Source organism: Elephas maximus, chromosome 1 (genome assembly GCF_024166365.1).
Source record: "Elephas maximus indicus isolate mEleMax1 chromosome 1, mEleMax1 primary haplotype, whole genome shotgun sequence".
Taxonomy (NCBI): domain Eukaryota; kingdom Metazoa; phylum Chordata; class Mammalia; order Proboscidea; family Elephantidae; genus Elephas; species Elephas maximus.
In genome coordinates, this window is record NC_064819.1 from 20,205,386 (window position 1) to 20,233,213 (window position 27,828).

General features: G+C 42.5%; 1 protein-coding gene and 1 long non-coding RNA gene across 2 annotated transcripts in view; one reads left to right on the forward strand and one right to left on the reverse strand.

Moving 5' to 3' along the window:
- LOC126073397 (uncharacterized) overlaps nucleotides 1–27,828 on the reverse strand; it is a 179,540-nt gene that overhangs the window by 125,684 nt on the left and 26,028 nt on the right. The gene's annotated exons all lie outside the window — the stretch shown is intronic.
- LSG1 (large 60S subunit nuclear export GTPase 1) lies at nucleotides 1,325–26,848 on the forward strand. The gene is made up of 14 exons (XM_049879982.1): nucleotides 1,325–1,482; nucleotides 2,186–2,312; nucleotides 5,348–5,468; nucleotides 5,651–5,737; nucleotides 6,280–6,366; nucleotides 10,714–10,774; nucleotides 11,823–11,999; nucleotides 14,437–14,835; nucleotides 17,074–17,175; nucleotides 17,319–17,462; nucleotides 18,156–18,279; nucleotides 20,543–20,622; nucleotides 23,587–23,760; nucleotides 26,291–26,848. The coding sequence occupies exons 1-14, from the start codon at nucleotides 1,384–1,386 to the stop codon at nucleotides 26,468–26,470; spliced, it is 1,962 nt and encodes a 653-aa protein (XP_049735939.1). The 5' UTR covers nucleotides 1,325–1,383; the 3' UTR covers nucleotides 26,471–26,848.

Below are 27,828 nucleotides of genomic sequence, written 5' to 3' on the forward strand. Positions count from 1 at the left end.
GGTAGTAGTCAAGCATCATTTTAACGCTTTAAAAAAAAAAAATTGTGCATTAGGAAAGGTTTACAAAGCAAATTAGTTTCCAGGCGATAGTTTGTACATAAAGTGTTTCATGGCCTTGGTTTCATTCCCCACAATGTGTCCGATCTCTCCCCATTTCTGCCCTGGGTTCCCTGTTTCCTTTCATCCTGATTTTCTACACTTTACTGCCTTCTCATCTTTGCAAATGTTGCCCTTCCGATCTCGAATAGATTGTTCTAAGGAACATGGTCCTCTGCGGTGTTGTTTATTTTATGGGCCTGTCTACGGTTTGGCTGAAAGGTGGTCCCTGGGAATGGCTTCAGTTCCCGCTCAGAAGGGTGTTTTAGGGCCATAGTGTCAGGGGTTTCTCCAGTCTCTGTCAACTCAGTTAAGTCTGGTCTTTTTTGTGAATCTGACTTTTGGTTCTGCAATTTTTCTCCGTACTATCCAGGACTCTCTGCTGTGATCCCAGTCAGAGCGGTTGGTTTAATACACTTTTAACCTGAAATTCCTAAAGCATTTTTTTATTTGAAACAAAGCAGAAGTCAGATCTTAGTTGGCGTTCGTTACAACCTTTCCAAGCTCTGGAAATATTCATCCTCCCAATTCCAAACTTTCCTCCCCAGTTCGCAGCTGGGAAAATAGGTAAACAAAAAGCTATTTAGCTGCTGGGCTTCAGCGCACACCACCACGCGTCCGGGGTCCGACTGACAGCAAAGCCAGGAAGCTCTCCCCACCTCGCGTCACACAAACGCCCTTGGCAGGAGTCTCCACCTCCTTCTGGCAAAAACAAGCGGGAGGCGTGGTTCAAACCAAAAAAAACAAACCCATTACTGTCCAGTCCATTCCGACTCATAGCGACCCTACGAGACAGAGTACAACTGCCGCATAGCGTTTCCAAAGAGCGGCTGGTGGATTCAAACTGCCGACCTTCTGGTTAGCAGCCCAGCTCTTAACCACTGTGCCACCAGAGCTCCGGGAGGCGTGGTTAAAAGTGGTTAGTACCATGAAAATGATCGGCCATTTTATTCTAGGTGTCTCTGTTCCTTGCCGGAAACTGAAGATCAGTGCACAAATCTGGACGGTACCATTCTTTTGACTCGCTCACACTATCCAAATTTGAGACATTCGTAGGGACACTTATAGTCAATTAAGCCCCCAGAACCATTTTTATATTTATACTATATAGTACTGGCAAAACTTGAGATACATAAAGTGGAATTCGAAGCAAGTTATTTCGTTTTTCCGACCCCACTTCGGGCTTTCACTACTCAGGCTCGTTTACGTCACTTCCGGGAGCCGAGCGCCGGGTACCGGAAGGCGCACGCGCTCGTCCCCGAAGGCTTATGCGACGGCTGTGTTGCTATGGGCCGGAGGAAGGTGACGGGTGCTGGGTCCCTGGGTCGGGCCATTATCCGCCATCAGGCTCAGCGGAGCCGTAACCACCGTCACACCGACTCCTGGGTAAGACAGGCGCTGTCTTGTTTCTCATCCATCCTTTTGGTCTAGTTATGAGCCTCGGGGCTGCAAAGTTTGGGATCAGAGGTCACTGGGAACTTTTCCAAAGAAAGTGATGCCAAGCTGGGTATCGAAGATGAGTAGGGGTTTCTGCCATACAGATCCATACGGAACTTGCAGTTGTATTACATGGAATAAGTTAAGTTTTGTTTCAGGATTCCTTTTTTTTTTAACTATATAATTGGTACACTAGCATTTATATCGTGTATCACGCACACTTGGGTCATTGTGTAAACCATATTGCTTACTGTTTACACAAACAGTAAAAAAAGTAACTAATGCTGGCTCTTGGGAGTCAGGCAGTCCGGATTCAAATTCTACCTCTGCCTCTATCACTTATTATTTTGTGACAATAGGCAAGTTATTTTTTTTATCTATTTAAGCTTCAATTTCCTCGTTAGTATAAAAAACAGAGATATAATAACCAAAGATTTTGAAAGTGCAATCAGATGATGAATTAACGAGGTAATGAACCTGCTTACCTCACATGAGGTAAACAGGTGCTCGTTTAAATGTTAACTATGTTAGCATAGACTCTAAAAGGCTATCATCACCCTTATCATTTAATAGTTATGTGGAAGTTTGTAGCTTGTTGGATGTCAAGAGTGTAAGAGAGCAGCTGTGTTTATTACCTGTGTTCTGTTCACAGTTGCACACAACTGAACTCAATGATGGCTATGATTGGGGTCGTCTTAATCTTCAGTCAGTGACTGAACAAAGCTCCCTGGATGACTTCCTTGCAACTGCAGAACTTGCAGGAACAGAGTTTGTGGCTGGTAAGTTGTTTGCTGCTGAGTGCATATACATTGCCATCTTTGCTGAATAGATACAAACAACTCTACTTGGAAGTGTTTTGAGGCCCCTACTAAACTCATCAATGGATTGTCATTAACACAAAGACATGTCCTAAAAGCAGCATAGAAAGGTCCAGTTGCACCATAGTTTTAAAATTCAGCCCCAGAAGCACTTCACATTATTACTGCATCATATCAAGTTCAAGAAACTGACTCTATCATAGAAAAAAGATTGGTCAGCATTATGATGGACATGACCAGCGTTTTCCAGAAAATATTTCCTGATAACCATTGTTAAAGACAGACTCTTGAGCTACCTACTGTTTCTTAGGCAACTGGAATTATATTTTGAAGCACTAATCAACATATCGGAGCCCTGGTGGCACAGTGGTTAAGAGCTCGGCTGCTAATCAAAAGGTCGGCCATTCAAATCCACCAGCCGCTCTTTGGAAACCCAATGGGGCAGTTCTACTCTGTCCTATAGGGTCACTATTAGTTGAAATTGACTTGACGGCAGTGGTTTTAATCAGCATATTTTGGGGAATTTTCCATGCATATGATTTTCTTTAATCACTGGTGTCCCTGGTTTTTTTTATATTTGTCTTCTAAGCACTTTAAACAGTACCTGGCACAGAGATAGCATTGCTGACTGTATTGCTATCATAGACTTATTACTATTCTACTGTTCTTACCATTTTTATAAACGTCATTATTACATTCTTTAGCAAAACATTCATTTATTCGTTCAAAATGTTTTTATTGAACACCAGCTAATCTCAGGCCAAAAAGAAAAAAAAAAAAAACCCAGTTGCTGTTAAGCTGATTCTGATTCATGGTGACCCCATGTGTGTCAGAGTAGAACTGTGCTCCATAGGGTTTTCATTGGCTGATTTTTCAGAAGTAGGTCACCAGGCCTTTCTTCCAACATGCCTCTGGGTGAACTCGAATCTCCTGCCTTTTGGTTAGTAGCTGACTGCTTTAGCCGTTTGCATCTCTGAAAGACTCCACTCTTGGACGTTGTATTGAGCATTGAAAGTATGGTGAGGAATAAGACAGTTTCTATAACTTTTGGTTTCAGGTGCTATGAAAGAAGTCTGTAGCCTACGATGGGGTCATAAAGATGGAGTTAGCATTCATGTCTATCTAAAGGATGGGCTGCTCAAGAGACAGTAGTGGTTGCCTAGGGATGAGGGCTGGGGAGAGGAGTGGGTAGTGACTGCTGAGGGGTCCGAGGTTTCTTTTTGGAGTAATGTTTTAAAATTGCTCATGGTGATGGCTGCACAACTTTGTGAGTACACTAAAAGCCATTGAATTGTACACTTTAGTTGGGTGAATCATGTGGTATGTGATTTATATCTCGAGAAAGCTTTTTAAATGACATCAGTAATCTTTGCCAAAACAGTTTTAGTAGGGGGTGGAGCCACAGTTGTAGGACGTTAAATAGGGAGGTGGGGTGAGGAGATTGAGTCAGTGGGCATGTTGTATCTTTAGAGACATTTGATTGTAGCGGGGGAAGAGAGAGAAGGGGTATGTGTGGTTGTGTGTGTGCGTGCACGCGTGTACGTACACAGGAGAAGGATCCGGGTTAACATTAGCGTGTTCATAGGTTTTGGGTGAGAGCCAGTAGAGAGGGAGAGGCTGAAAATACAGCATGGCAGTAGCTGTTAACAATTTAAAACACATATCCTGTGACCCAGCATTTCCACTTCTCAGTAGCCACCCCAGAGCAGCAGTTCTCAGGCCTCAGTGAGCTTGAGAACTACCTGGAGAATGTGTTAATACGTGGATTGCTGAATCCGTCTTCTAGAGATTCTGATTCAGTAACTCTGGGAAGGAGCCTGGGAATTTGCATTTCTAACAAGTTCCCAGCTGCTGCTGCTGCTGTTGGCTTAAGGACTGCACTTCCCCTTGAGGAACACGTATGCACATTGGAAGGTATACGAATAATTTACACCAAAACCCATTTTTGTCTAGTTGATTCCAATTCATAGCAGCCCTATAGGATAGAGTAGAACTGCCCCATAGAGATTCCAGGGAGCGCCTGGTGGATTTGAACTACCAACCTTTTGGTTAGCAGCCCAGCTCTTAACCACTGTGCCACCAGGGCTCCTGATAATGTATACAGCACAGTTTTAACAAGGAAAACTTGGAAAGAACCTAAATGTTCAAAAGATGGAAAATGGCTAAATAAACTGCATTATAGATACACAATGAGATGATAAAAACCAAAAACCAAACCCGGTGCCATCGAGTCGATTCTGACTCATAGCGACCCTATAGGACAGAGTAGAACTGCCCCATAGAGTTTCCAAGGAGCACCTGGGGGATTTGAGTTGCTGACCCTTTGGTTAGCAGCTGTAGCACTTAACCACTACGCCACCAGGGTTTCCGATGAGATGATATGCCACAGTTAAAAAGAATGAGGTGAATCTCTGTGTACTAAGATGAAGACTCTCCAAGACCTATTACCAAATGAAGAGACGAAGTTGCCGAATGGTGCATCTAGAATGGTGTCGTTTGCATTAGAAAAAGTCTGACCGATCCATATGCCATAAAACCTGTGTAAGGCAGAAATGTGTCAAAGAAAATGCAAATATTTTCCACTAAAACAGCCAATAGAAAAGTGGTAGGACTGCACCCTGTCAAAGGTGGAAACTTGTGAGACCCAGAAAAACAAGACAGTCCCCTCGAGCTCCAGCTCTCACAGGTTTCGCTGTATGTGACTATTGGAAAAAAGACCTGGGAGGCTGCCCACTTAGTAAATAACCTCAAGGGAGGGAACTAGAATTCTTTCTTTTGGGGGGAGGAAGGGATGGTGAGGGGAATGAGGGGATGGAAAGCTTCATTTGGGAATTATAATTTATTCAGGGCAAGAGGAATCTAAATCAGGAAAGCTTAAATTCTATTTTAGGCTCTCATACTTAGTTTTTCAAGTTTATCAAAATGACTAGCAGTTAGTATCTGTTTTGCCTCTTAAGTAATTGTGCTTTTTTTTTTTTTTTTTCCCCTACAAACAGAAAAGCTTAATATTACGTTTGTGCCTCGTGAGGCTAGGACTGGACTGCTATCTTTTGAGGAGAGCCAAAGAATTAAGAAACTCCATGAAGAAAACAAACAGTTCTTGAGTATACCAAGGAGGTGAGCTGAATGACAGTTTAGAATATTACAAGACATAACAAGGCTGCTGAGTATAAACTTCTTAAGTTGGTGTTTCCTTTTTTCCTGCTTCATCTTCTCAGCTGCCGTTATTATATATGAATCCTCTATTTTATTTTGGTGACCCGTATGTGGAATTTTTTTCCCCTCTATAATCATTTCAGACCAAAGTGGGACAAACAAACTAGTCCTGAAGAACTCAAACAGGCAGAGAAAGATAACTTTCTAGAATGGAGACGTCAGCTTGTCCGGTGAGTGTTGGACTATATGATGATTTACCTTGAAATCCTGAATTCAGGCATTTTGGTATGTTGGCGTTGCCGTTTGCATTTTGAAATCTGTATTCTTTTAAAAGGGAAATGGTAGCTTCTTATTGGTGCAGAGTGGTATGTGTGCACACATAGCATTGTGGGTCCATGTGCATACTTGTCCACAAGTGGTGAGCTGGTTACTGTGTTCACTTCTGGCCTTTTCTCTTTTCAGTCCTTTCTCCAGCTGCTGGGCACCCTGGAGTTTGTCACTGCTCTCCTGAGCATTCCTCTAGGGAGAGAAATGGGAGTTGGTGTGGTAGATAAACTCAGGGCTTAAATAGCTCAGGAGACAATTTGAATTTGGTGTATTATGGTGTGAAATAAATTGTATTTTCATGTTGACTTAACAGATGGTATATAAAAATAACTTGACAGTTAATATTTGTGTACTTTTTTTTTAATGCAATGAATTTGAGCATTTGTCCTGCTGGAACCTTCTATTATAATCTGGTAAAGGTACAAACTTTCCATTCTAAAGCCAGGCTGGAAGAGGAACAGAAGCTGATATTGACTCCGTTTGAGAGAAATTTGGACTTTTGGCGCCAGCTCTGGAGGGTCATTGAGAGAAGGTATGTTACCATTTTCTTTTTGTGTAATGAGAACAACATAGTTACATTATATTTGATTTGGATGTTAACGTATGCTTATAGGCCCACATTTTGGGGGAAAAATTAAGCTGTGCAATAGGCCATCGAAAATTATAAAACCAAATATAATGTTATGTTTCTGTTTTTAAGAGCCCTGGTGTCACAGTGGTTAAGTGCTTAGCAGCTAACCAAAAGGTCAGCAGTTCAAACCCACCAGTGGCTCTGCAGGAGAAAAGACCTGGCCCTCTGCTCTTGTAAAGATGACAGTCTAGGAAACCCTATGGGGCAGTTTTCCTATGTCCTCAGGGCTGCTATCAGAATCAACTCGACAGCACACAACAACAATTGCTTTTTTAAATGTAGGTTTTTTTTGTTGTTGTTATTAGACAAAGTCATTGATGAGTGTGTGAGAATGGTGAATGTTTTCTGTAAAATGAGTTCTGAAGCACATATACTTCATCGAATGCGTATCGAGTTCCTACTAGTAATAGGGGAAATATGAGAATGAAAAAGGGTGGTTCCTACCTGCAAAGAGCACGTAAGTTACAGGTGTTCAGTTCAGCAGACCTTTATGGACTTCAGCTAAGTGCCAAGCATAGCCTGGGCACCAGAGGCCCACAGTGAGTGAGACGCAGCCCTCGCACTCAGAGAGCTGGATGTCTGGTGAGATACAGAGCACAGTGTGATTCCTGCTGTGTCGGGAATAGAAAGGCAGCATGCCCTGTCAGAGCAGAGGAAGGAGCAGTGTGATAAGGCTTGGCGAGAACCAAGGGGAGGTTGTTTTTTTTTTTTCCTTTTTAACTGGGCTTTGAGAGGAAGAGAATGATGTGGACAGTTGAGGATGGGAGACTCGTCTGTTTCCTGTACGTAACACTAATGAGAATTTCAGATTGTTAGAAGAGTGTTATCGTTGAATCAACTTTCTCTTTAATCTCACCCCCTTTCTTCAAAGATTTTCTGAATTGTTTTCAGGAACACCATAAATGAACCTTATAGTTGAAATGTTTTTTTAAGAGGGAACCTTCAGTCAGTGTTGTTCTGAAATTCGTAATATGTACCCAATAAGGACATTACAAGCAGGATGCTTTAATTGGGATTCACAGAAAGAATATTACTCCACTTGGCATTGTTACTGAGAAAGCCGGACTTGGATTACCCTTGTAAAAGTCACTTATGTTCCTTTTTAGGATAAGGAAAATGTTCTGGAATTAGAGTTGTGATGGTTGCACTACTTTGTGAATATACTAAAAACCACTGAGTTGTACACTTCAGAAGGGTAGATTTTATGGTATGTGAATTCTGTCGCAATTTTTTAGAAAGTCACTTACATGGTCTCCCTACCCCCCAAACCTGCTTCCTCAGGGACAGAGAAAAGGCTATTGGGCTGGGACGTGGAGAGGCCAGAAGAGCAAGGCAAATTTCTAAGCCTAAGAGGGTGAGAAGCTTGCAGCCGATTACCAGCCTCTGTGTCCACCCCTTTTATTCTCAGTCACTCCTGCATGGGGCTTGGGAGGAGCCGGTATGGTACTCCTGTGGAATGTCTGTGGAGCAGAGCAGAACTCCCTTCAGCAGTTGAGGGTGTGTTCAGCCGAGAAAGCCTGTTTTCTTCTCTCCAAAGACATGGGTAACAAGCTCCGAAATACTGCTTCTCAGCCTTGAGGGAACGTCCCCATTTACAGGCCTAATTCTCATTTTTGTTTGGGTTTTAGATTTCCTTCTACTTCCTACTCCTCTCTCTTTGCTCTGTGTCCGTTTTCTTTGCTATTTTGGTTTCTGACTTTTATGTAAGAGGTCTTTCTCAGACGTCTGGTGTGATTTGTTGTCTGTTCATATTTAAGAATGATGCGTTACAGAGCTGATTGGCAGGTCTGCATGGTTAGGTGGGGCTTGCCGACTGGTAGGCTTCACTGTAGGGGGACTGGCGGGGATCAGTTTTATTGGGAAACCCTGAGATAGTAGTATTTATAAGTCTTTCCTAGGGCCAGTCAGTCCCTTAAGAAGAAGAATCTGCCAGGAGTAGGGCTGAAGGAGGTGGTACAATGCCACGGGGCTAGGTGTTCTCTTGCTTAGTGTGTGGCCTTACCTTTAATCCTCCTTTTGTCAATATGGCACCTCTTTTATACCTTCTTCCGTGCTTCATGTGTCCAACTCTCCAAAATAGACCTTAGCCTTCTGCTGTTAGGGTGGGGGAGGAAGGCTGTGGGGTATAGTTGCCTGGCTGCATGGAACTGGGGAGGGGACTAATGCCTACTGAGACTTTCCCCCAAATATCCCTGACTTCAGTCCTATGCCTCACCCTTACCTTCAGAGCTATCTGATGCTTCTAATCCTGAGTCTTCTGGCTCATTTGGGGGCATAAACGGGCTTGCTTCTCTCGGTATCCCCGTCTGCACATACTTGGTATTCAGCTTTTTTGGTTCTGCTGAGTCTTCCATCTGGTTTCCATCTTTCAAAAGTGGGTTCACGTTTTTTATTCGCTATTCTCCCTTTCTGTTTGTCCTGATGGGTTTCAGCCCTTACTTTCATTTAGCAGGTTTTGAGAAGGAGCAGAGATAACCTGTGTTCAGTCTTCCATGTAAAACAGGAAAGCCCCTTGCACGTTTTTTATGCTCCTGTATAGGCGTCGGTTTCATCAGAGCGAGCATGTACTTGTTGAAAGTTCCAGCTCCTGTTGTAGTATTTGCTCGCTCTGTTATTTGTGTTACGTGATATTTCCCTCTTTTCTGACTGAATATGTTTCTTACTCAAAGAATATTGTTCATATCGCACAGAAGTGAATCTGAGTACACAGAAATATTATTAATCAGGTGACTACTGCCACGGCTTGCAACAGAAATATGTATCGGTGTCTTCTGTAGGGCAGATGTCTGCTGCTTGGTAACAGGCTAACTAAGCCATCTGCTTCTTTAATTTCAGTAGGAGTTCTCAGAGAAGATTTCGTGTGCAGTATGTCATTGAAATGCAGGAAACTGCCAAGGCACTGAGGGCATTACACTGTATTCCAGGAAGAAAAGGCACTTCCATTGTATTGCACAAAGCCTTCCTGGTACACAGTTGGCACTTGGCACTGCATCCCAATTCAGCACATAAAGCAAGCTGTTTTTAAATGTCTTTTCTTACGGGTGTTTCTAAGTTAATTCTTTCTGCATGTTTGCTACGCAGATGTAATGTCGGGACCTTGTGGCTTTGGTTTATTATTATTAGGCTTTCTCTACATTTACTCTTGAATCTTTACAGGTTGAAAGTGGCAGATACCACCTTAAAGAAGGAAATATTGGGGCCCACTTAATTAGAGGACTTAAAAAAAACTAGCAAGTCCGTGAGTTCGTTTGAATGACGAGATGATGCTGAAAATTTAACTTCTGAAAAGAAAATATACTTTGTCAAAAGCCCTGCCCTAAGTGGTAGCTTTGATTTAATCATTTCCTTGATGTTCAGCATAGTCGCAGAGGTACCCCAGAAAAAGCTGGTTAACCACATGTGGGTTTTTGGAAGACTCTGCTGTTAGGCGATTGTACGTCTGCATCTTTTTTCCTTCCGGTGTCAGTCCCATGGGCCCTCCTGACATCCTCCCTAGCCTTCCCAGAAGCTGAAGGAAGGGAAGTGAAAGCCTTACTCTCCATGCCATGCTGGGCTGCTGCTGTGTCCCCGCTACATTTGTGGGGGATTCAGGAGCTTGCCATCAGCTGCAGGAGGTTTTGTTGCCACATCTTAGATGGGATGGAAGAAGCTGCACTCGTCATTCCTCCTTCAGCTTAAGTTGGTATTTTGCTGTTTTGTATTTTTTTGCCATTTAAACACATTGTTGAAACCATGGATGATGGTTTGCCAGGTACGTGCTCTCTCCTTTGTCAGCCCTGGGTTTAAGTAAGGTACTGGCTTCCGTAGCAGCAGCTGTCAGCAAGCAGTTTGTTTTCTTTTGAGACCTTAACGAGGGTATAGATGAGAGACTGAGTGTTCAGTTGACCTCCCCTTGGGTTGCTGCGTTTGGAATCCTTTTGTCTCACCAGGAGAATTGTATAGAAGTTCCAGCAATGAAACATCATCTGAGCCCTTCTAGGCCATGGCCTCTGGTCCACGCTGCCTAGACTCACTTCTAGATCTGTCACTAAGTAGCTAGTGGGCCAGTTACTTAGCTGTCCTGAGTCTCGGTTTCCTCATGTAAACCAGGGATAATTCTACCTAAAAAAGCAAACATGGAAAGTACGCAGTATATGGAGTGTTTGTCACTATTACTATCGTTATATGGTCAGCCCCTTTCACTTTGAGTACAGAAAATCCAGTGATTGGTCCTGAGCTTTCTTCTACTATCTCACATTTGTTTTTCAGTGATATTGTGGTCCAGATAGTAGATGCTCGAAACCCACTGCTGTTTAGATGTGAGGATTTGGTAAGTAAAGTTTGACAAGATCCACACTTAAGTCCTTTGAGCAGAAGTGAGAGGACATCACTCACAGAAGTAACTCTAGGCAGCAGTCTGCCCTGTCCTCCAGCTTGTTCTATCAGGCCCCCACCCCCACCTCAGTCGGGAGCTTGCGTGACACCACCGTTCAGACAGGTGTTTGCTCTCCTCAGACAATTGTTCCCACCTGCAGGAAGGCTCAAACACATGAATTTTCTGACTTTTAGTTTAGAAGTTTAGTTTGCTAATAGACATCTGCCAATGTTTCCCGTTTTTCAAGAGACAACAATCAAAATAGCATTGTGCTTGTTGTAGCATATCCCTAGTCCACTTTTTATCCGCCCCAGTAAGTTCTCTTTTCACACCTTAGTTACCTTAGTTACACCTTGTAGTGTCTTACAAGCCAGCTAAGTTTGTAGAACACCACAGGGAGCAATAACCAAGGTGTGAGGATCATGTGAAATTTCTGCTTGAGAAATACAGATTATTTTTAAATCCACTGGTGAATCACTAAAATTTTAATGGTGAAACTGATGAAGTCAGCTTTTATACCCCTGCTTTTTAACGAAGAGCTGTAATTGGAAATTAATTTCAATTTCTGAATCTTGCGTTCCTTTTATGCTTCAGAAATGCTTTCAGCCTTTCAAGATGAGATTATTATTGGCTGTCCTCACTTGACCGAAAAACAGTCCCTGCTGCCTGTCAGGTCTCCAGGTTATGCAGTTCTTTAACTTGCTGTAAAGAGAGTACACTGTTTAAAGAAAAATGGAGCTGTTAAACTTCAGCAGGGCAAGAAAACATTTCTTTTTACACTTTTAAGTTTCTTATGTTGAGAGTATCTATTTGTGACATGACTCTGTTTCAAAGCTTAATGAAAGGACTAATAGAGTGTACCGTGATTACAAGCCTTTGAAATTAGGAAATGATTAAAGCTGAGAGCAGTAAAAACTTTTAGTCATAGCTGGAGATCTTCAATAAAGTAACCTAATTTTTAATTGTTTGAAGAGATCTTTCTAAATCTCTCTGTCTTGCCTAGGAATGTTACGTGAAAGAACTGGATGCCAATAAGGAGAATGTTATTTTAATAAATAAGGCAGATTTGTTGACTGCAGAGCAGCGGAGTGCCTGGGCCTCCTACTTCGAAAAAGAAGACGTGAAGGTTATTTTCTGGTCAGCTTTGGCTGAAGCGGTTCAGCTGAATGGCACCCCGAAGGTAACCTGGGGACTTCCTGGGTTTCAGGGAGGAGAATTCGGTTTCTGATTGGTGTGCTTTGTGTTTTTTTTCTTATTGGAGACTTACTGGGGTTAGCTTTTTTTTTTTTCTAAGTGTCGTAATAGGGCGACCTACAGAGAAGTGAGTCATAAAGTTACTTTCTCTGTGGTTGTTAATCTGACATCCCCAGTGTGGTGCCAGACACTGATGTTGGCTATATTTTTTATTTTATCTGAGACAGGAAGCGGTATAGGAAATTTCATAATGACCTTGTAATTGCATTTAAGAGAAGTCAGAACAAAAGGGTACAGTTTATCAGGATTTGGTCAGAATCACTTTTGGCTTTATTTTGAAAAGAAAGAAAAAGAAGTAACTCTAAATTAAGATATACCAAGTGATTTTCTGTATTTTTAACCAAACTTTACAAAAAACGTTGGGGAGTTTATTTTTATTTTCTAATTTTAAAAAATGATAACTATGAACAGAAATGAGGGACAGACTCTTTGAGCTGGAAGAGACCTCAGAAGCAATATCTGTTTTCCCGTCCTCTTCCTCTCCTTTTATCTCCATTTGTTAAACATCTGCTGTCGGGGTGCTGTGCCCTGAGCTGGGTGCTGTGTAACCGCCACCCCTGCACAGTTCAATGAGCTCCAACCTCTGCCTCTGTGAAGGATTCCTTCCCCCGCCTCACTGGCCAACGGTCATCTCGTCGCTCTGTGACTACTCTTCATGACAGGGCTCTGGCAACCAAGCGAACTCGTTCTTTTTATCTCTAAATTTAGGAGGTTCTTCCATTCAGCGTCTAAGTTCTGCTCTCTGAGGCGGTAATGAATGAGTCGTTGCCCTTGTAGATAAACAGCCATTTAACGTTGAGGAACTCTGCCCATGTCCCCTTAGCTCTCCCTTCTGCAGACTATCCCTTCCTGCTCTCATGTTCGTCATAGATCAGTCTCTGGGTCAACATTGTGGTTTATGGAAGCTATTCTTCCTTCCTTTTGAAAAGTTAGCCACCATTTGCTCCTCTCAAGTCTTTTGGCATCTCAGGTCTTCTGAAGTCTCTGCTTTTCTCCATGATGTCTCAGAAAAAACACCAGCTGAGGTCGTGACATCACATCTGTAATCCCATCTATAATTTGGGTATCAAATTTGAACTTCCTTTAAAATATTTTAATACTTCTTTGTTTTCTTACCTTAGCATTTAATTTTTCCTCTACAGTTGTTCAACCCCTTCTTATTTTAAAAAATGTAACTTTTTTTTTTTTAGTTGAGTGCCTCTGCTTTCTACTGGCCATTCTATCAAATTGCATCCTGTTCCTCAAAGAATTGAGACCTTTCCCTTTTTATTTTTAGCGTGACTACTGCAGTCCTTTTGGTAACTTTAGCCTTATTCCTGAGCCTGCCTCTAAGCCTTCATTTTTCTAAAACGTACCCATGTTCAGTTCACATTCTTGTTTTTATGCTTCTTTTGTATTTTAAAATCTGATCCAGCCGAGCTCTTAGGGAACACCGATTTCTTTACATTCTTTGGTCATCATAAAATTTCTTTCCCACTCTGAGGTTCTGTCATAAGCCATGTGTCTTCATGGAGTTGCCAGGCATCATCATGAAACCATACTGATTCATCGTGACATTTCGTTTTACCTTTACTCCCCTAAAATTTAGGATACATGTTTCACCGAGTTCATCGTGTTCTCCTATGACTCATTCTAACCCTGAAGTGTTTGGAAGTAAGGCAGTGTGTGTCATTTCCAAATCCCGGCCAATTAGCTTTGCTGTTGGTAGAGATCGAGAAGAATTAGCACGTACATGAATAGCGAATGGCTATAACCTTTCTCTTTCCTCACGGCGGGGACTTGAGTTTTGTTGTTCTTGCATTTCACACAGGAAGCCATGTTCAGCAATGCTTCATTTACTAAAGGCAATTACCAAAGATTGGCCATTTCCTTTAAACTTGCAAAATGCAAATGTAAATTCAAGCTCAAATGACAAGCATGCCCTTCCTGCTGTGTGCAGAGAGGAGAATGTTAAGTGGTTTATGTTGATGAGAAATGCTTTGTTTTGTTCTACACCTCATCCTAAAGTAATGGACTGCCAAAGAATTCAGCTGCACCTGGACTTTTCCCCTTGTTTTCTTGAAAGATTTATTTTAAATTTAAAAAAGCAATATGATATTCAAATAATAGAGAAATGTATAAAGAGTGTAGGTCCACCCCTCATCCCTTCCCCAGAGGGCGCAGCTGTTGACAGTTGGTTGTGTATCCTTGCACCAAAAGGCTTCACAGCGTCTCCTCCCTGTATTCACCTTTTCCACTTTTCCTCATAACTTTTTGGGTCCTCTGTTCATCCTAAATAATCAACTCACTGAGAATTTTCACTGGAGTGGCCAGTATAGTTGTTATACACATCTGAACTTCTGTGATTTCTCTTATCTCGTTAGGAACAAGTAAATAGAGCTGCTGGAGAAACCAACACAGCTGAGTCTGAAAGCTCCGATTTCGAAGAGGCTGAAATTCCATACAGTGAGACTGAACATCTCCCAGGCAGGGATTCTGCCTCACTTAGTGAAGGTGCCTCCCGTGATGAAGATGACAGCGAGTATGAGGACTGTCAGGAGGAGGAGGAAGAAGATTGGCAGACATGTTCGGAAGAAGACAGCAACCTTGAAGAAGAGTCCTGTGGCCAGGACGGGAAGAAGAGCGCTCAGGACAGGAGAGCCCCACAGAAGAGGCAAACACACAATTTTAGCCATCTGGTGTCGAAACAGGAATTACTGGAGATCTTTAAGCAGCTACACACTGGGAAGACGGTGAAAGATGGACAACTTACTGTTGGACTGGTAAGACAAAATATGTCATAAAATGCTGGCCACTGTGATGATCCTCATTCCCCATTCTTTGGCAGCTACACTGTCACCCCAGAGACCACTTGGGTTTCTGGCATCATAGGGAACATTATCGTTCTCTTGTTGCCCAATGGCATCTTGGGAGTAGGCGGTGTGACATTCAGAACCGAATCAAAAGATGAACTTTCTAAAGGGTTATATTGGTTACACTGCTGTTCACATTAAGTATTTTCGCTAGTCTTCTTCCAGTTCTGCGTTCCCATCCTGCACGTTACCATGAGAGACTAGAACGAGGGAGCTTTTAATGTCATCTTCAGACTTCCAGCCCATTGGTCTTACCTTCTTTTGTAGGGGTCCCCTCCTCTGTCCTGTGTCATCTCACCATCAACTATAGTCTAGCCACACTTTACATCCTGGCCCATTGTTTTCTTCTGTAGGCTTTTGGTATCCTGTGACCCTGTGTACCTGTCAGCTTATTATCTAAATCCGCGTATGGGTGCATCCCAGCATCTTGGTCCCAGGCAAAACATGCAGATACTTTAATTGCATAAACACTAAGCAGCGAGTAGGGGGCGGGTAGTCCCATCCCTAGCCCCAGAGACCCTAATTGTACAGGTGGCTATCAAAGTGCCTTAAACTCCGAGGGCATACAGCGTGACTCCAGATGGCTTCATCCCTAGCTAAAGGAGTGTAAGATGTTGGAGAAGGTGTTTATTGTAAAGATCTTCTGTCTAAGAGAACAAGACACGGTGAAGGAATGGAGATCCTGGCAGGTTTAAAGTCTTCCAGCTCTTAAGTTACATGCCAAGGAGAGCTAATTCCAATTCTTTTTAAGCTCCTCCCCACTTCCCCAAAAAAGCCTTCTCAAAATGACTGTGGTTGATGGACTTAGTGTACGAGTTAAAAGAGAAGACTCTGGAGTCAGACAGACGTACATGTAATTCCCAGTCCGCAATGAAACTCACTCACTTGCACCAGCCTAGGGGAAATTACTGTGCTTCTCTGAATTTTAAGGCTTAATTTGGTAAATATTTTTGCTAAAAATTCGTTTTCAACATGCCTCGGAAAACCCAGCTATCCTACAGGTTAATTCATTTCTTTCTCACATTTTTGGACATGCTAAGCAGCGTCCCTCACTTTCTGAATTTCTTACTCTAGAAATCCTAAGAATAGGTTAATTTGCTCATTGTACAAACATTTATTGAGCACCCGCCATATGGCAGACATTCTGCTGGGCCCTAGCAGAATATCAGTAGGCAAGACAGATACAGAGCTTGCAGCCTGCAGGGAGGCAGACATCGAACAAGTAATTCCAAACGTGATGAGTGTAAAGAGGGGGAAGTTGAACACCTTACAGGAATGTATGATGTGGTAACCTGATTCAGGTGGGAGTCGGGAGAGTGGCAGCAAAGCTTCCCCCCACAAAAGAAACAACGTTTAAAACCAAACAAGCAAACAAACCCCTTGCTGTCGAGTGGGTTCCAACTCATACCAACCCCTTAGGATAGAGTAGAACTGCCCCACATGGTTTCCAAGGGAGCGGCTAGTAGCTTTGAACTGTCTGCCTTTTGGTTAGCAGCCAAACTCTTAACCACGGCGCCAGCAGGGCTCCAATCCACTGTAAAGAGGATACAGGAATAAATCATGATCCCTTAGTTAAAGGGGAATACTTAAAGGGCATGAGACATGCCCACAGATAATGACAACATATCGTGTATTCAAGATATCAACATGAAACACCGTAAGAACATTCCAGTTAGTTGACAGTTGTCAGTTGCCTGAAATCTCTCTGGAGGAGGCTGTGCCTTGAAGTATAGTGTGAGATTTGGACACGTGATAGGAAGCAAGGGCATTCCAGATAAACAAAATGCAGCCATTTAAACAAAGCCCCAGGAATCTTCAAAGTGTTTCGCATTTATTGGGAACATTGGGAGAAGAGGTGGCAGGAAGAGGGAAGGATGGGTATTGTCCTGAAACCAAGAATAACTAAAGAGCTTAGTAGCTTATGAAGTCATTGTGCCATATTAATATTTAGCCAGCAAGACAGAAACTTGCTAATAAGTTACTAAAAATTAAAACCAGTTGTATGTTATGATTATTAGAATGTGTCTACAAACAGCATCTGCTTCCGAAGTGATCAGATGTTTAGGCCAGTGTTGCTGCCATTTACTTAGCATCTTTGGATCCTTGGTAGATACGCTGTTTGACTGTTAACTTCTGAGTCTCTTCTAGGTGGGGTACCCAAACGTTGGTAAGAGTTCAACAATCAACACCGTTATGGGCAACAAGAAGGTGTCTGTGTCTGCCACACCTGGTCACACCAAGCATTTTCAGGTATTTTTGCAGCCTTAGCCTCTGTATTTCCCTCTCAGCTAATTACTTCTGGGTATTTTCTGCAGTTCCCCGTCGGTCGTACGCTGCCCTTTTTTCCCCTGCATCTGCTGTATGCGCACACAGACGTCTTCCTTGTCTTTCAGACTCTGTATGTGGAACCTGGCCTCTGCCTGTGTGACTGCCCAGGCCTGGTGATGCCATCCTTTGTCTCCACCAAGGCGGAGATGACTTGCAGTGGAATCCTCCCCATAGACCAGATGAGAGATCACATCCCACCCATATCACTAATATCCTTTCTGCTTCAAAAAGAATCTGGTTGTTATGTGTCTACTAGGGCTTCTTTGGAAACACAGGTGTTAAGTATTTTGTGCTTTTTTGTATGTTTAAGTTTCTTTGTAAATTAATAAGCAAAAATGTATTGAGCTCTTGGTGCACGCCACGTGCTGGGTTAAGTACTGTGGGGGATGCAGGCATCAGTCAGCCACAGATCCTGCCCCTAAGGAGCGTCGTTCTTTGGGCAACATGAGGCATGTACATAGGTAACCGTGATACAAGGTAGAATGCTCTAAGTGGCTTAAGAAAAAGTACAGAGAGATGCTGATGAGACAAGAAAGGAAAAGATAATCTCTCCTTGGGTAGTTGTAGGGGTTAGAAATAAAGACTGTCTCTGAACTAGGGTCATGTAAGAATTTAGAGCTGACTTAGAATCTTACTTTCCAAGGTAAATTATCTTTGAGCTCTATTTCAGAGGTTATTTTGATTACTATTTTACAAGGATTTATTTGGAAGTGATTATTTGTTCATAAGACCTTGGTTTAAATGAAAACGAAACAGTCTTTTTAACTTAATAATCACTCTTCCTTTAGGGAGGAGGAAGAGTGTGCATAATAGACAAACTATGTTCTGAGACGTGTGTCTCAGATACCATGGGGAGGAGGTAGTCAATTCAAGGGAATGGATGGATTCCTTGACGAGCTTATGTTTGCCAGAATATTCCAAGACATGTTTTAGAAGCTACCTACGGAATTACTATCATAAAGCCCAGAGAGGATGAAGACCCTCATCGACCTCCAACCTCAGAAGAGCTGTTGACGGCTTATGGATGTGAGTTACGATTTATTTTAAAACGTGATCAACATGAATACCACTGCAAAAACACAAATTCAGAATTTTTCTCTAGCATTTCTCATGTCATCTTCCAGGCTTGATGTTTTTGTTGCTTTCTGCTGACCTTGCTTACAGAGTGGTCACCAAGTAGCTAACTTGGTGATGGTTTCAGGATTCAGCATTAATGGTGGAGAACTGACTGCTGTCTGAGTGGTGTTTTACTTCAGTGTGTTAAGTGCTTTTTAGCTCTGTCTGTATCCCTTGCCTCTTCCCCAGATCTGTTCTTTCCTAACCTTCACAGTAGACATCAGATCCTGAGGAGCCATGTGTCTTTCCCTATAGGAGGCCTAGACGGGGGAGCTCAGGGCTCAGGGCAGCTGCCACAAGCTTCTAAAGAAAAAGCCTTTAGGACATTCGCCCTTCTGAGGGTACACAAGTGCAGGCAAAGGGGTTCTGATCTGAGGCTACTGTTGGCTTTTTCTGCGCTCTTCTTCCAGATAGAGAAGAAAAGGGACATTGGAAAGAAAACGAATAGGTTTATCAGAGGAGGGTAAGGGAACATTAGATGGTAAGCCCTCAGAAATTGGGACAGAGTGGAGCTTGGTTATGTTAAGGACATAAAGCATCCCCTTTCCCCCCTGCCATCTGTGCCTTGTAAACCTTGTTTGACATTAAAATGAGGCCATAGCTGTCCCATCTCCAGGTTTTACCCTAGTTTCTCATGGGAGTTCTTTTGCCTGGGTAGACATTTGTGGTATGACTGGTGTAGTCACAGAATCAGAACTGGAAGGCCTCTTAAAGATCACTCACCCCACTGTCCATCCCTCCTTTGTAAGACAAGTAATCTGAAATCAGAGCATGAAGTAACTTGCCCAAGGTGATGTAGTTGGCCAGTGGCAGAGCCTGGATGAGAATCTGTATTTCCTGATCCACGCTTCTTATGGTATGGTAGCCAAAAAGACCGGGAAAAGTGGGCTTCCACGCTGGCTTTTCTTTCTATTCCTTCTTTTTAAATAAAATTTTAATTTGATTGGAATTACAGATAAAACTAATATTTTCACCTAATGCAATCGGATAAAATCAGAGGAAGGAAAAGGGTGAAACACAGTGTCTAAGATCACCATGCAGAATAAAGTCTCTGACAATTAAGTTCAAGAGAAATTTTGTAGAATAGACCCTTTGAGATAGGTTTACTGTACTGTAGGTTGAATGTATTTTAATAGCAAAAGACATGGCCAAATTACTCTCATTTTAATTTGCATTTCTTTGATTACTCACTGGAAAGACCTGGCGGTGCACTTCCAAAAGTCAGCTGTCGAAAACCCTGTGGAGCACAGTCCCACTCTGCCATATATGGGGTTGCCATGAGTCCGAGTTGACTCGAGGCCAACCGCTTTTTGGTTTTTTAATTGCAGGGAAGTTGAGCATCTTTACATATGTTTTTTGGCCGTTTATATTTCTTCTAGGCATCACGTGTTTTGATGAATGGTTTGTCTCTCTGTTTAATGATTTGTGTAAAAGTCCTTTGTTATATGTGCTGCAAAAGTTTTCCTATTTCTGTTCATTCAGGGCTTCTTTATTCCTACAGAAGTGGACAATTCTAGTACGTAGACTGGTTTTTTTCTTTTTGGTTTGTCTGGGTTTGGTGTTTTACTTGGAAAGGGCATCCCTATCTTAAAAGGATAAAACAATTTTCCTGTAATTGTTTTTTTTTAACCTTTTCAGTTTTTAATGTCTAAATTTATTTTGTGCACACACAGCTAGTACGTGAGAGAGCTGCGTTTTGAACCCAGGCTGTTTGCCCAAGCCCAGGGTCTTAACCACTATACCCTGCTGTTTTCTTCTAATTGAGTTCGTTATAAAAGAGTCTTTGTCTTATATTCGATATATACAAATTAGGTATATCATTAAGTAAGGAAACTTGCTCTAATACTTTGGGTTTTTTAGTAATGTTGATGACGTAGCAGTCTTCTACCACTGGATTCCGTGAGTAAATTTTACAGTCAAGGGGCAGAAGAAGTGACTGAAGTAAAGAGAAATCGAATGTGTCTATCACAGCCAGTGGTCCTGGGTGGTGGTTCTCTTGGATTAGCCAGTGTTTTTAGTGCTAATCAAAGTATTTTCAACAATAAGTACTTTTTCAAAAGATAGAGAGTAAGGACGCATAGTGGAACAGAAAGGACCCGATTTCCATCTCTTGTCTTTGTTGTGATAGTCTGTCTTTGCACTTAGCTTTTGCAAAATTCATCTTTCCTCCCAGATATGCGAGGATTCATGACAGCTCACGGGCAGCCAGACCAACCGCGATCTGCACGGTATATCCTGAAAGATTATGTCAACGTAAGTGAGCCCTCCTCCTTATTGCTCCTGAATAATCAGGTCTCTTTTTGTCTTCATATTGTGCTTTTAAGATATTGGCAACTTGTAGGTTATAAAGGAGATATTTCCTTATCGAGATTGTGTTATAACTGAGGTTGTACTCTTGATCCAAGGGAGGTAGAATCACATAAATTATGAAACTGACATACAACATATCACGAGGGCTATCTCCTGTAGCCCTTTGCTTGTTCCTGTCATCTGTTAATAGACGATTGTCACAGTCTTCTCGTACTATAGCTGTTTACATGCCTAGCTCCCTACACTTAGGTAGTAATGGGAGGAATATTAGCTAACATCAAAACCTTACTCTGCTAGGAATAGATCTAAGTGTCTTATACGTATTGTCACTGAAAACATGTAACAAGTCTGTGAGGTTATTAGTCCTGTTTTACAAAAAAGAATATCGTTTCGGGTTTTTCTCATCAGTAAAATGAGAATAATAACAGTATCTACCTCATGGGATTATTATGGGGAATAAATAAGAAGGGTGCATATGTATAAAGCACTAAGCTCAGTGCCTGGCTTATAATACGCCCCCAGTAATTGTTAGCTGTTAACAGTGAGCTTAATCTTTCCATAAACAAGCATTACAGGGCCCTATTAATATCTAGTTGTGAGGTTTTGGCCTTATTCCCTCTTCAAGACCGTGGCAGTGGTGTTCTTGGAGGATAGAAATAAAAGTGGGCAGCCGTATTTATTCTCTTATCTTCAAATCAGGAAGAAAGTAGTTGATGGGCTATTTGTATGGATAAATTACTTCTTCTTTTACCACTGAAGATACTGAACCGTGCAGAGATGAGTTAAAACCAGTTACAGCTTTTAGAGCCTTTATGGTGGAGAGGAGGAAGCAGACTTGCGCCCAGTGAACAGCTGCAACCCTGCCTTGCAGGGACCCAGGAATGATGCTGATTTCTGTGTCCCCGCCCGACATCCCCGGTAGGGCATTCGTTAACTGTCAGGTTGTGTTGTGATTTTTGATTCGCAGAATACCATCATTATAATCATGTGGTACACTAAAAACTATGAAAGGCAAACAGAGTTAAAGGGAGCACAAGGAAGAGAGAGATCCACTCTGGCCTGGAAGGCTATGGAAGGTTTTGTGGTGGAGATGGCATTTGAACTAGGCCTTTTTTTTTTTTTTTTTGGAAATGGGTTGGCTTTAGACAGGAGAAATGTGGGACGGGCAGGGAGTGGCAGGGACACCGTTTTTAGCTGGAAGGAACAATGTAAGCAAAGGCAAGAGCTGCAGAAGAGCTGCAGAAGTGCCAGCCACAGCCACAGGGTGTTAAGTGTGGGCAGGGTCCAGGATCAAAAGAAAGGTTTGCCAGTGAAGTTGGACTCCCTTTTCTGAAGGTGTTAAGAACTGATTGGAGAGCTCTGGGCAAGGCAGTGTTCTTTGGGAAGGTAGTTCTGCCTAGACAGGTGACAAGGGAGAGGTGCTGATTTATTAAATATGGTTTAATTTTGGAGGCTGCTGGTTATGTTGTTGAGGACCAGAATGTGCTAGTGAGAATAGAATATCATCGGTTATATGGGCTGCCAATTTTGTAAAAAGTAAAATGCCATAAAATAAATGTGTAAAATAATAATAAAATGTGATAATCTTTGACAATTCAGGAAATAATTTAAGGATTGTGTATTAGCTGTTGTTAGGTGCCGCCGAGTTGGTTCCAACTCATAGCGACCCTACGTATGACAGAACAAAACACTGCCCGATCCAGTGCCATCCTCACAGTCCTTGCTATGGTTGAGCCCATTGTTGCAGCCACTGTGTCAGTCCATCTCATCGAGGGTCTTCCTCTGTTTCTCTGACCCTCTACGAAGATTACAGCCTTAGAAACTCTATGGGGCAGTTCTGCTCTGTCCTATAGGATAGCTATGAGTTGTAATCAAACTCATCAGCAGTAGTTATTATTTTTGGTGGGGGTGGGGCTAGGGGACTCACGGTGCCCACCCCGGACCAAACAGCTGTGGCAAGCAGGGCAGTTCTGAGAGAGAGTTACTGGGTGCGCATTTCCCTGGGTGCCTGATGCAGCTGTCAGTTCCAGTGATCAGTCTATAGAACTGTTCAAATGCTTAGAATTTTCATTTATATTCTGAGTAAATGGGACTTTGTGGCAAAATATAATTTCCTCGTTTGTATCTGATACATAAACCAAAACCCAAACCCGTTGCCATCAAGTTGATTCTGACTGATAGTGACCCTATAGTACAGAGTAGAGCTGCCCCATAGAGTTTCCAAGGAGTACCTGGTGGATTCGGACTGCCGACCTTTTGGTTAGCAGCCATAGCACTTAACCACTACGCCACCACTATGTATCCTCTGATACATAAAGCACCAGGATAACAGTTCTTTGGCCTTATTAATTGGAGATAAATTTTAAAAGTATGTTTATGCTGTGAAGTTGAAAAATCTATAGCTGTCTTTTCTACAGATGCTAGCCATTGTACCCGCTGCTGTCAAATCGGTTCTGACTCATAGCGATCCCGTAGGACACCTCCCATAGCGTTCCCAGGCTGTAATCTTTACGGAAGCAGCAGACTGCTACATCTGCTTCCCACATAGCAGCTGGTGGCTTCGAACCGCCGACCTTTCAGGTAGTAGCCGAGCACTTAACCAGGCCTCCTGTGCAGATGCTAGTGCCGAACAAGTGGAAAAGAAACCACCGTTGTAATGAGCTGAAGGTGAAGCTTCTGTTCCACGTGCATCTGCCCAGTGAGCAGGGGTAAGAGCTAGCAGAGCAGCACGAGGGACAGGCCTGGACCTGCTCTGGAGGCTCAGCACATGAGGGAACGTTTCAGTCACGGAGGCTAAAACGGCCTTTTTTAAGGAAGCTGCACCACAGTGTGCCGGGTGGGAGACATCTCCCCTGGGGGAGTAGAGACAGGGCTCCTGATGCACTGTTGTCACTCTTGTCTCTGTAGGGTAAGCTGCTGTACTGTCATCCTCCCCCTGGAACCGATCCTGTGCTCTTTCAGCATCAACACCGGCGGCTCTTAGAGGACAAAACGAGTAGCTATGAAGTGAGAATGCCGCCAGGCAGAAATCAAAAGGCAAAGCAGATTGAAAACATAGTTGACAAAACTTTTTTTCATCAAGTAAGTTTTAAAGTTTGTCTTTAACTTCTGATCCAACACATTTTTTCTTGTATCAGTTCTATTAAGATTCACATACCATGCAGTTTACCCTTCTAAAGTAGAAATTCAGTGGTTTTTAGATAACTCACTGAGTTGTGCACCCATCCTCATTCTCGAACTTCAGACCATTTTCATCTCCCCCTAAAAGAAACCCCATACCCATCAGTAGTCACTCGCTTCCGCCCAGGGTCAGGCCACCATTTACCCACTTTCTGTCTCTCTAGATTTGCCTATTCTGGTCATGTATATGGAATCAGAGGATATGCAGTCTTCTGCAACTGACTTCTTTCCCTAAACACAGTGTTTTTGAGGTTCATGTATGTCGTACCATGTTTTACTGCTGCATTCCTTTAGGGGGCCGAATAGTATTCTGTTATATGGGTGTGGAGCCCCAGTGGTTAACAGTTACTGCTGCTAACCAAAAAGTTGGCCGTTCAAATCTACCAGCTGCTCCTTGGAAACCCTATGGGGCAGTTCTACTCTGTCCCTTAGGGGGTCGTTATGAGTCAAAACTTGATAGCAATGGGCTTGGTTTTGGTTATTTTTATGTGGGTATACCACATTGTGTTTATCCATTGATGGACATTTGGGTCGTTTCTGCTTTTTGGCTATTATGAGTAGTGCCACTGTGAAGATTCACGTACAGATTTTTATGTGAACTGATGCTTTCTTTTGGGTATAGACCTAGGAGTGGAATTGCTGAGTCACATGCTAACCCTGTTTTACCTTTTGAGGAACTGCCATTCTATTTTTCAAAGTGGCTGCACCATCTTACATTCCCACCTACAGTGCCTGAAGGTTCCAATTTCTCCGCATCCTTGTCAACACTTATTATTGTCTGTCTTTTTCATTATAACCATTCTAGTGGATGTGAAATATATCATTGTGGGTTTGATTTGTATTTCCCTAGTGACTAATGATGTTGAGAGCCTTTTCGTGTGCTTGTTTTATTGGCACATGTATATCTTCTCTGGAGAAATATCTATTGTTGAATTGTAAGAGTTAATAAATATTCTCTGCACTTCAAAATATAACTTTGGTTATTTATGTCACAGCTACATCATACAGTTTGTACATGGTATATGCTTTACTTTTATAACAAAAAAGTCAGCTGTACCTAGAGAATGATTCTTGATGTGGGTGCTCCACACAACAAGCCTATGAGGCAGGCCAAGCAGATACTGAGGACCTCGAAGCTTAAGGAGGCTAAGTGGCAAAGCTAGGATAGAACTTAGATGTTTGTGGCTCCTAGTTTATTTCCAAGTCTGTGCCAATACTTAGAAGAAAACTTACCATCAATATCAGAAAGATTATAAATTCTTTCTTGGGTCTAAACTGTCATACAGGACATTTACATTGAAATTTTAAATGTTTACAGTTTCTGAAAGACCATGTACAAGGAAGCTGAAAACTTAACAGTTAATTATAATAATTCATGTGTCTGAACTTTAGCCGGTAGAATACTGTTTAACTAGTATACAAAGATCATAAAATACTGCTTTACACTTGAAAATCATGTTGGATTAAATTTCTTTTACTAAGTAAACTTAAAACTTGCTTTGTTTTTCATTTTGTTTTACTTTAAATCTCAAGTTTACAAAAACTTTTCTGAGCACTTCCTACGTGCCAGCTATTGTAGGACCTGGGATAGAAAAATGAATAAGGTACCGTTTTTGCTTTCAAGGGGTTCGCATTTTAGCACAGGGGAGCCAGGTTAACAAATAAATAGCATGACAAGTAAGCCTGGGACAGAGGTGTAACTTGAGTCATTTGTGAACCCAGATAAGGGAACAGTTAATCTTGGGACTGGGGGCAGAGTGGACGATTGAAAGCTGCAGAGAGGAAGTGATATTTAAGCTGGACTTGAAGCGTGAATAAAAATATGCCAGTTGGAAGGAGAGTGGTGAGGGCCAGAATTCCAAGTGGAAGAAGTAGCATCAACAAAGGCATACGGGACCAAGTGTGGGTTTCATCAATAAAGAACCCATGTTTGGAGGTGGCCTTGGGCGCCATACTGGGGAGTGCGAACTTGATTCTGCAGGCTGTGGGAAGCCATCAGAGATTTGCAAGAGACACAGGACTAGTTAACTCTGGAAGAGTGTACGCTCCTGGGCAGAGCTACTTTCTGAGGGAGACAAACTTGGTTTCAGGTAGGTTGAGTTTGGATATCAAGGTAGACATTTCCAGAAGACAGCTGGAATTAGGAGTCTAGGTATCAATGGTTAGAGATGGCATTTGAAGCTATGGGACTGAAGAAAGTTGAGGAGGGAACATGTGAGGCAGGTGAAGAGAATGAACTGAGGACAGAATGCTGAGAAATCTCATTTAAAGGATCAGGAGAACAAGAAGAGCAGCAAAAGGGCTGGAAATCCGCTTTTGTAAATCTGAGTGATTCACTTCTTTTTATCTTGGAGTTGTCCATAAACAGTACTGTGCGTATTTCCTGAAGGAAACAGCCGCCTGGCATCTCACATAATGCTTTCTTTCCTAGGAGAATGTGAGAGCTTTGACCAAAGGCATCCAGGCTATGACGGGCTACAAGCCTGGGAGTGGCCTGGTGACTGCAGCTACTCTGAGCTCCGAGATTGCAGCTGGAAAGCCCTGGAAAAAACATGGCAACAGAAATAAAAAAGAGAAAAGTCGTAGACTCTACAAGCACCTCGATATGTGACCTTGGGCTGCAACAGAAATGGCATCTGCATTATCCAGATGGAAAAGGGCCGAAGCTGCTTGTTGCCTGTGGAACTTTTTCAGGACACCGACGCTACAGAATGGACCCTGCAGTTGTGGAGCACAGCCGAGCCCAGCAGTCCTGATACCAAGACTGAAAGGCTGCTGGAGATGCCAACTCTGACAGAAGGAGTCAACTTGGAGCCCCAGATACCTACTCCTAGAAAAGACTGGACTTAAGATGGGTGAATGAATGATGAAAGGATGTCTCTGTGTAAATACATATAGAAAGGCATGCTAATTTGTAAGGGGTATTTTTTTTTTAAGATTAAAATCAAATTGCTACTAACATGTTTAAGTAAACATGTATACTACCATTTGTATGTACCATGTTCTTTTAATAGTTTTAATTTGCTAAAGCATGGCTGGGGTTTTAGATAGATTCTTCGGAGTAAATCATTTAGATCAGTGTTCCTCAACCTGACACACACACCCCTGTACACCTGATATGGCAGAGGACATATCAGATCTTGGCATAAGGCGGTAACATACAGTTTTAAGAAGCTCCTGGGGAGACTTCTGTACTGAAAATCGCTGTCACCATGAGCTGCTACTACAGATGGAAGCATTCATAGCTAACCGATTTGTAGGGAGACCTGCCTAGTTTTGATTTTAGGCATGTTGTTGTTAGATGCCGTCAAGTCAATTCTGACTCACAGCCACCCTGTGTACAACAGAACGGAGTACTGCCTGGTCCTGCACCATCCTCCCAGTCATTGCTCTGTTTGAGCCCATCGTTTCAGCCACTGTGTCAGCCCATCTCATTGAAGGTCTTCCTCTTTTTTGCTGACCCTCTACTTGACTGAGCATGATGTCCTTCTCCAGGGACTGACCCCTCCTGACAACATGTCCAGAGCACATGAGTCTTGCCATCCTTGCTTCTTAAGAGCATTCTGGCTGTACGTCTTCCAAGACTTGTTCATTTTTCTGGCAGTCCAGGTATATTCAGTATTCTTTGCCAACACCGTAATTCAAAGGCATCAATTCTTCGGTCTTTATTCATGGTCCAGCTTTCACATGCATATGAGGTGACTGATAACACCTTGGCTTGGGTCAGGCACACCTTAGTCCTCAAACTGACATCTTTGCTTTTCAACACTTTAAAGAGGTCTTTTGCAGCAGATTTGCCCAATGTAATAACATCATTTAATTTCTTGACTCTCTTTCCATGGGCGTTGATTGTGGATCCAAGTAAAATGAAATCCTTGAGAACGTCAATTGTCTCCATTTATCATGATGTTGCTTATTGGTCCAGTTGTGAGGATTTTTGTTTTCTTTATGTTGACGCATAACTGAATA